The sequence below is a fragment of the Chaetodon auriga genome, chromosome 15 (genome assembly GCF_051107435.1).
Source record: "Chaetodon auriga isolate fChaAug3 chromosome 15, fChaAug3.hap1, whole genome shotgun sequence".
NCBI classification, from domain to species: domain Eukaryota; kingdom Metazoa; phylum Chordata; class Actinopteri; order Chaetodontiformes; family Chaetodontidae; genus Chaetodon; species Chaetodon auriga.
The window spans coordinates 12,752,901-12,762,628 of NC_135088.1; the positions used below are offsets into that span (position 1 = coordinate 12,752,901).

At 41.0% G+C, this 9,728-nt stretch overlaps 1 protein-coding gene across 4 annotated transcripts in view; it reads left to right on the forward strand.

The window, feature by feature from the left end:
- Nucleotides 1-9,513, forward strand: part of cadm2a (cell adhesion molecule 2a) — a 201,446-nt gene extending 191,933 nt beyond the window's left edge. For 2 of the 4 annotated variants that reach the window (XM_076750562.1, XM_076750563.1), the window contains 2 exons: nucleotides 2,198-2,320; nucleotides 3,603-9,513. In XM_076750562.1, coding sequence (XP_076606677.1) covers nucleotides 2,198-2,320; nucleotides 3,603-3,721 — 242 coding nt within the window. In that variant the 3' untranslated portion in view covers nucleotides 3,722-9,513. The remainder of the gene's footprint in view (nucleotides 1-2,197; nucleotides 2,321-3,602) is intronic. The other 2 variants (XM_076750560.1, XM_076750561.1) reach the window with 1 other exon arrangement.
- Nucleotides 9,514-9,728: the final 215 nt, after the last annotated feature.

Consider the following 9,728-nt stretch of genomic DNA (forward strand, 5'->3'; position numbering starts at 1 on the left):
TGAGTAAATGGAATACACTGAAAGTCTACTCGTGAGTATGAATATCAACTACCCTCCTGTTGGCTTGAAAGATGACTTGAAAGAGTTCTCCAGGAATTTAGCATGGGGCTCCAATAACACTGTCTGACTCACGATGGACAGTCTTTTAAGGTCAAAGCTTATGCGACTGAACAAGACATAATGTCTTTATTATTCCACAAATTCTTCTCAATGTCCAAACCTGGTGTCTACATTCCCCACTATGCAACTAAACCAGCAACAGTTCAAGGGGAAATTTGGGTGTGCTATGCTAGTAGCGGCTAAAATCGCCTCTAGCTGCTTGCCTCAAGCAGAGATGAGGAGTGGGCGGCAAGGTCTGGTCAACTCAGTTCTGTCTAATTCCACACCCTCAGATTTTTATCAGTTTCAAATTTGCAGTCTTCAGCCCCAACTGACTCAAGTGACATCACTTGAGGTGACTTACAAAAGAGCTACAAAAGACTTAACAGAACTTTTGTTCACACATGGTACTCCCAAAGACGGATTTAAGTGGTTAATGATGGAGCAGCATTTCAGTTCTAGTCAGAAGATACACTTTTGGTGGAGTGCTCCTTTAAGGAAGTGATGCAGGAGCAGATCGGACATGCTCTGGAAGTGTCAGTGGATTTGACTTACAGTCCAACCTCTTGGACATGACACCAGCATATTGCATTGGCAAAGCGTGTTGCACTCTATAGACGGACGTACGGCTGTATGGTCATGGCTTGTTTGTGCCTGCACTGGGTTGAAACAGCCGGACTGGAGCGCAGCAGTAGGACAGCGAGTGTGTGTATGACGGTAAAAAACACTCACTGTCCTGACAGATAGAGGTGAAGAGACACAGCCATGTGTGTAACTAAACGCCTCGAGTCCTCGCCCTGCTGGGCCGTGCCAGGGGAACATTCCTCTACTCTCTGCTCCACTGACCAAGCAGAACTGCAGCACGGTGAAACCACATCTCCGTGTGTGTGTGTGTATGTGTGAGCGTGTGTGTCGGTATGAGTGTGTGTTTGTCCATTGGGAGGCAGTGAAGTGTGACGGCCTGGTCACTCAGACCATGGAGAGTTATGGAGCGAGAGCAAGCCAGCTGTTCAATTCGGCCACATGGGCGGACACAGAGAGAAAAGGAGAATACTGAAGAGAAACAGTGTCAATATACAACGTGTGCTGCGTGTCTAAACCGGCCTTCTATCACTGCTTACCCTGCTCTGACACGGCCATATTTCAGCTATCATGAGCCCACATGCACACATGAAGTGACAGGGTTGTGTGTGGCATGCCGTGGCACTCGCAGGAGGGTAATGAGATGAGTGCTAATTTCTCAGGTGTCATGGACTGATATGAATAATACAGGCTATTCCGTTACCCATCTCCCTTATGCCATCACTGTCAAAGTTTTTTTTTTTTTTTTTTATTCACGTACAGTGGACACTGGTAGCGTCCTATCCCTGCTCTTGCCTTGCATACCCCACAAGCCAGACTTTGTGAAGAAGGGAAGTTGAGGTGAATCAACGGAAATGAGCTATTGTTCAAGTCGAGGGAAACCTTTGATGGATCTTTGCATGAGGCATGAACAGCCTCATCATGCAGATTCTTCAATCTTCATGACTATCGTTTCGACTGCTGAGACCTGTAGCAACTCTCTAACAGCCAATTCATTTTCCTAACAACAATCCTTCCTCGCCAAGAAACAGAAAAAGATTGATCTTTCCTTTTTACTTTCCCTGTGATGATTTATTTACTGTGTACTACTCTTCCACCGCTGCCCCGGTTTGTATGTTGGGGACTCCTGCGGCACCATGGGGGTGATCCTAAATTATTCACTTCTTTTTTCCGAGTCCCTCTTTCATTCTCTTTTTCCTTCATTTTGCAGGGCGTATGTATGTGTGTCTGCCTGTAGCCGCTCTTTGTGTCAACGTGGTGTCCGTCTCTCTTCCTCTCTCTCTCATTTTATTATTCTCAGAGAGCTAGGCAGCTCCGCTCTGACTGCATGATGTGAAAGGAGAGAGGAATGACAGCAGCTCATTATAGCAGGAACGAGCTGGAAATAATCTCCTTTTTCCTCCTTGCTCTGTTTTGTATTGTCTGTCTTCTGCTGCTCCTCTGCCCTCGCTCCCTCACCTCACCAACCGGCGCCTTCATCTGCTTTCTTTGTTTCTCTCTCTCTGTCTTTCCTCAGATCCCAACGCTGTGGGGCAGCACAGCACTGACCATGCCTTGATCGGAGGAGTGGTGGCTGTAGTGGTCTTTGTCACCTTGTGTTTAATCATTGTTCTGGGAAGATACCTGGCCAGGCATAAAGGTAAAACCACAGTGGACCAGATTTTAGTCTCTCAAGACTTATGGAACGAGTGGAGCATGTTCTACTTGTCCCATTAGACCTCAGAGTCTTTCCCCAATTCCCAAGTTACAAGTTGTATGACATACCTGCAGTGGAGAGGCTAAAGTCCTGCACGCATTGTATGATGGCACTAGCGCATACCCGTTTTTTTCCAAAAGCGATCTGGAAATGCCATTGTATTTATTTTGAGAGAGTGCTATGACATGATTTTACTCTAACTCCTTGACACTGATTGCCGTATTTCGCCTCAGAATTGCTCTCCTTGTTCTCAGAGTCATGACTCAGTCAAATTCGAACACACAGACATGATATACATATTATATCAGATTATATTCAGTGCAAAAGTTTCTGAGGATATCAGTAAAGGAGGCGGATGTCAGTAAATCCTCTGAGAAATCAGAGAAAAATATGCTCCTTATAACTCCAGAACTTGCCTGAGAATAACACATTTTTGCATTTTCTTCAGTGTATAAGTACTCTAGTGAGAGTTGTCTGTACGTCCATGGGAACACTGCAAACAGACACTGCTAATACCTACTTCAGCAGACTTTTAACAGGGCCACTTTGACAAAATCTAAACAAATCTAGGCCACATTGAATGTGGTTCAAGTCCAATGTGATGTTAAACTTCCTGTTTGCATTCCTTCCAAAGCATTTTTATCCCCCGAGTGGTAGTAAAAGAGAGAATAATAGTCAAAAGCCATTCGTTTTTTTAACCTTTTTGACCTTTTCGTTACTTAAAAATGACCTACTTAAAAACATGTTAAGTACAACTCGCGTGCAAATTGATGAAGTAGCCAAGCTTCTTTTAAAAACGGCAATATACGGCATGCCAGGGTTATACATGTAGTGACTCTGCTGAGGAGAGAGAGAGAGAGAAAATAAGCTAAAAAGCCTAAGGGTCAGAGTTAATGGTCAGTTTCCAACACTGATGCTACAAAAGCGAGCTCCAACAGTAGTTAAAACTGAGAGCTGTTTCACGTTATTTAGATGTGCAACTGTTCGCCTCGCTTGTCGCCATTGAGAGCAGCGAAGGTGCTTGTTGATGCAGGGTTTTACACACTTCCTCACCGCTGTATTTACATATCCTGTACCATCCTAGCTTCACATCATTCTGTGTATGAATTATGTAGCATTACTGATGTTGTCTTCAGATGTGTTTTTCGCCTCAGGCAGTAAACACCATGCAGGGCCGCTCGGCATTTGTTTTCCTTGATGCAGGTTTGTGTTTTCGTTTCCTCAGGAACGTACTTGACAAACGAGGCCAAAGGAGCGGACGATGCGCCCGACGCCGACACAGCCATCATCAACGCTGAGGGCAACCATGCACACGCAGAAGAAAAGAAAGAGTACTTCATTTAGACTGCAGAGGGAGCTGTGCAGCTCTCTCCTCCCCCCCCTTTCAATCTCTGTATCTCTTTCTCTCTCTCTGTCTCCCCCTTTTCTCTTCCACCTCTGACCACTGCCCCCATCGTGTCAGCGAGGAACCCGCAGGCAGCCTGCAGAGCGGTTCCCCAAGTGTTTTCTTATTATTACCTTTTGTTGAGCCCATGTCTGTCATTTACATCTCGTCCTTTCTTTCTTCCTTTTTTTTTTTTATTTGGCAGCCGGTGTTCACAAACAGCTTGCCGTTGCTGCTGAAGTTGTCCCTTTTCTCATACTGCTCCTCATCTTTGACATGAATGCCTGGAAGTCTGTATATCTACCATGACTGCTTCTTACATGAGCCCTCGTTCATCCTCTTCCCCGTTTCCCTCCAAGCAGACACCCAAACACATACGATATCCCCTTTGTTCACACACGTCCACAAACACATATCATATCTCACATCAACACGGTGCCTAAAAATACAGACGCCATTGAACTTCTGTCAATGCCTTCATGTATCGTCTGTCAGTAGCAATGTAAATGCTTTGTAGATGGTTAACTGGACCATCATTCCATTGCTTAGCTCACAGCTTTTGATTGATTATGCATTGCGTCTTCTTTTTTTTTTATTATTTGAATGAAAAATCTTTGCTGTTTACGCCTTATACATGTCTATCACACTGAATATTAGACGATCCACCTCCCCCCAACCCCATCCTCTCTAAATAGACCTGTAATTAAACAGTCGACCCTTGTAAGATAAGAAGAAGGTTTTGTGTAACACTGTAGCAAGGTTTGTCAGATAAGTGTATAATATGATTTTCATTATTAGGGTAGGGGAATTAAAGGGTAGTGTGGTATTGTTAAGAGCAGAGAATACACAAAGATGCTAGATGAAGCATTCCATCGAGCAAATTCAATCAAGTATATAAGAGCATTTGCTAAACCTGCTGTCCCTGTGTACTTCTGTCTGTATATTGCTGCACTGTCCAGGCTGCAGTTTAGCGAAACACCAACACCCTCAGCATCCTCTTGACAGCTTACAGTAGTTTGTGATTCACATAAAGAGTTCAGGTGTACAGAAAGAGTCGATCTCCTCTCTCTAAAAGTTGTATAAATTGTATTGAAATGAGTTTAGCTTTTCACTTTGAATTATTCTGTTTCTGTTTGTCACGTTGGAATAATTTTAAGGCTTAAGGACCCTGTGAAATGCAAAATGAACCATTAGGAGTGACAGAAACAAGTATACAGTTATAGGATGTACATGAAATTTAGTGTTTAATTACCTTTGCTCACTCAGTTTCAGTTATTTTGATTGATACCTCTTATAATCTTGAGGTCCAGGCAGCTTTCCACGGTGGTTTCTGTTCATGTACTGGCTCCTAGATAAGCATCCAGTCATAGTATTACTTTATGCAAATAGCGATAACATCAGTTTGACTAAAAATCACACTTTTTGTTTGTATTGCCACCTCCACATTTCTGTTTAACCAGCTTCTGATGATTTAGTTCAGCTGTAGATATCACCAACATGCAGCATACTCCTCTCACCTCTCAAACTGCATAAATGCTCTTCTTATTTCCATTTTGTCAGAGTCACTCTCCATGAACTGAACTTTGATTTCCATTTCATGGGGTCTTCAAGCAAGAAAAAAAAAAAAAGGGAAACAGTGTGTGAGTGCTGGGTCATAGATCTGCAGGGGCCTCCTTTCCAAAACTAAAAACTGAAGACAAATAGAGAAGCACAAAAATGTCTGAATGAGTAACTGTGTTCCTTTGCCAACAACTAGATCGCTTTGGGAATGGTTCTCCTATTCAGATGGGTAGTGGAAAGATGACAAGGCTGTCTTTGATTCAATTCTGGAGAAAAAAAAATACAGTGCATCTTTTTGAAAATGTAAGGTAAATCATGTTTTTTATATATAAAAAAAATACTGTTTCTAATAATTTTGGTTTAAATGGTTCTAAGCTCCCTGCTGTATATTGTGTCTGCTAAAATGTGGTTGATTGTGAAAATTGCTGTTAAATTCTGGATTCCCATATTCCTTCAAATTTGTATATTAGCTGCCTTATCTATTTCCTTTTGTCATTTTTCATTGCATAATCCTTATTGGAAAACTTTTAAACAAATGTATTTTGTTTGGGCACAAGGCATGTATATACTGTGAGAAAACTAAACTTTGGTAATACACATTAGCATGTTTTTGTTTGGTCCTTTTTCATGTTTAATTTGTTTGAACTGAAGTTATTTAAGAGAGATCCCCAATGGAAGTGTGTTTGTAACTTAATTTTGGAGAACAGGGGCTTCTTGTGTCTGTAGCGTGCTCTTCGAAAGATTCGGTGCAAAAAATGTGATGAAAAAAAAAGGAAATGACAATACTCAGTGAAACAAATGTGGAAAAACACTCACGACGTCTTGCTTATTGACCTTTTGTCCGCAGACATAGAGGAAAGTGTGCATCTGTCTCCACCGAATCCTTGAAATACAAATTGGAACGCATTGAAAGAAACATTACCTTCATGTTGGAGGCCATGAAAGTTTCCCACACACTTAGACAAACGTAACATATCCAAGAAAACAACTTCTGCTTCTTTTCATATATCCCCGCATTCGTCTTTCATCAGTTTGCAGGAATTTGGCTGATTTACTCTCCTGTGAAAGAGTGATAAATGCTGTGGCCTCTGGAACTAAAGACTTAAAGGCAAGGCACTAATCCACTAAGAGGGAGTAAATTATTACCAAGGGCAATAAAATAGTGGGCCCAGCTGTCTCCAATTCGATGGCCAATTTACAACATTATGCAAATAAGGTCAACAAGTAAGGTCTTTTTCTGTTTGTGCTGGAACTCGAGCGCTGCTGGGGTATATCAGACGCTGGGAATCATCAGATAGATCACGTCAGTTTTTGGCCGTCACCTCGGATGTAGACTTTTTAGTTTGCATATTCCATTTTAAATACCTTAATTATCAAAGCTTTGCCACAGTTTGCATACTTGACAATATTAGTGCACTTCAATCGATGTACCACTTTTTGCAGATTTATCTTCAGCCACACCACGAACCTTCAGTAGATCCAGACTAAAGCGTTCTAGACTGGCTCTGGTCTTTAGGAACCTTCCATATCACATGTGTGCATAGATACATTTTATCACAATGATGTAATGTCTTGTTCTTTTTATTATTATTATTATTTTTTTACTTTTCTATCTAGTTATTTTCATTGTGTCTTAAATCAGTGACAGTGTCAATCAGATTTTCTGTTGCTTTACTCTCCTGTGTTCAGCTTAGAAATAAGAGAGTGGTCTAATCCATTTGTTGTTTCTGATGTCCGAGAGACAGGCTGTTTTATATTAATGAACACTGACCGAGTCTGCAGTGATGGCTTAGAAATGAAACAGGTGCCATTTACTGAATTATGCACTCTGACTAATTTGATGGCTATTTCTTAGTGAATGGTGAAATGTGTTTTGTTCTTCTTTCTGAAAACCACATGTAAATATTTGTTTTGACACGAAAGTAATGAGCTAATTTGTTGCAAATGGCTTTTTTCTGATAGCTAGACCAAACCTGAAACTTTTTTAATTTGTTATTCTAACAGCTTGGCACATACCATCATGCACTATTTTGCTATGATAGAGTCAACTGTAGCTTGGGGTCAGTTATTAGTCGTATTTCTTTTTTTTTTTTTTTTTTGTCGGTTGAAACTAAGCTTTAATCCTGTTGCCTCCTTACTTTCCAACATATATCAGTTTGGTTAATATCCACTACATCATGGGCCTCTAATTTCATCCTGGCGGAGAGACAGTGGTAGCGCTAATGTAGTCGCGGAGCCATTTTCACGGGCGCAAGTCCATTTTTTTGATACGTCCCATTTTTATCCAAACAAACCCACTGTCTTTGACTGAAGGTGGGAGTGGTGCAGCTTAGGTTACGTGTTTACCCAGATCAGGCAGCGTAATGCTGGCTGTAATTTTGGCCTGTGCATACAATTTTGCGAGCAATTTTTGTGTTGGCGGTGGCACATACACACAAAAAGAACCCAAAAAAACAGCATGTATGCAAGTGTTTTGCCTCTTTCACCGACAGTTACCTTTTTCTTTGTTAGCACATATTTAAATGCATGTAAAATGCATCTTTTAACGTGACGAAAAGCAGCTTGGAATGGGTTAAATTAGCAGGTGGTTTCTAGCACCGTTGTCACACACAGCTGCTTGTAGATTGTAGGATTATTCCCTTTCAGTTGATTAAAACCTGCAGCCAAAAGCAGCAGGAGTCATATGTGCGTGTTCTGCCTGGCAACAGACGGGAATCACAGACACACTTTTCATTATGCTATAAGTTTCTGTCAATGTTCACTCAGTGCACTGATATCATTATTTTATATAATATTGTCATATCACAAGATTTCAGCGTATGGTGAAATGACATTGTCGGACACGTGGAGCTGTTTATTTGTGCCTTGTGACTCTGCACCTCCACTTTACTGCTTTACCTTCCTCTCCCGCCCGTCTGCTTTCTTTTAAAGAGGGATGAGACGACCTGATGTGATCGGTGATTACTGAAGCTTGTCGAAACTCCACCTGCTGATGTCGTGTTACGTATCCATCCTGCTGCAGCCTTTTCGAAACACCGCACTGTCCCAAGAGCACCTGTGCTCACAGAACATCGCAGTCAATTCGACACACACACACACACACACACACATTTGGCGCCAGCAATTGTTCCCATTTTCAGGAAATTAGAGGCCCAAGTTAAAACTCTGAATCCCTGAATAAGAAGGGATGGATAAGTAAAGGCCACTTTGAGTCATATTCTATCTAAAGCACTTCTTTTTTTTTAACTGCGCTGGTTTACATTTTGTTTTAACTCATAGTTTTGTTGGTTTTCTTCTCCACAGCAGTGACGATAGCATGACATGGCCCGGTCCAGTCCTATCTCTCCTCCTCTGACCCTTCATGTGTCTTTGCTGTACAGTGTGGCTTCAGTGCACTTCTTTGTTCCTCTGCAATATTGACACTAGAATCAATCAGTCCAATCTCCATGATCGTGACATTTTGATCTTTTCTTTCGTTTTCGATTATATCTGTTTCTTTTGTTTTGCATCTCAGGAATATATTTCATGTAGAGAGTTTTTTTGTTTGTTTGTTTGTTTGTTCGTTTTCTGTCTTAAAACGGGGACTTGTGAGCACTTCCCTCTCTGCTAGCCCCTGAATGCTGACACCATGTATTTTGTTGAGTTTAAGATTATCACAATGTTAATAAAATTATTCAGTGATTCTTCAGTAATTCTGTCATCTCGCTGTCATTGGGATATTAGACTTAAGAAACCGTTTTTTGATATGATGACTGACTTGAAATACTGATATTTAGAAATATGCTGCAAATAATCACAAGTTTCAAGAATGATAGAAGTGTTTATACACAGTGTTAATTAATCTTAGCTTATGGTGTGTAAGCAGTTCAATGCTTTTGTCCTCTACCACAATGTTTTCCTTGTAGCAACACACATCTTTATGTCTATCAGTCAGTCGCTCACAAAATGCAAAGTATCCACAGTAAAGTTCAGTAAAGGTCAGGATTAGAGCTAGACACGTTAGTTCAGCTTCTGATGTACCTTGATGAAAGAAGGAGTTTCATATCAAGCTGCACTGAGAGGGCTTGATCCGATATATAGCACCGTAATGGAGGTGTTTTTCTCCCATTGTCTGTGGGATTTATTATATTTAATTTAGAGGTTCATTCTCATGTATGAAATAAAAATTGTTGAATAAATAGTTGCCAAAATATGTGTATAAGGCTGATTCTATTTTTTATTTTTATTTTTTAATCATCATTTTCCCTCTGGGGGGCTCTTACCTCGGTGTTTCTGAACTGAGAGATAAGCACTGATGATACACTATAAATACTGCTGCATTGGAAACGTCTAAATTTGCTCTCATGAGGATTCACGTACACACACACACAGAAACACATGCACAGACACATGTTCATGAATTTTTAT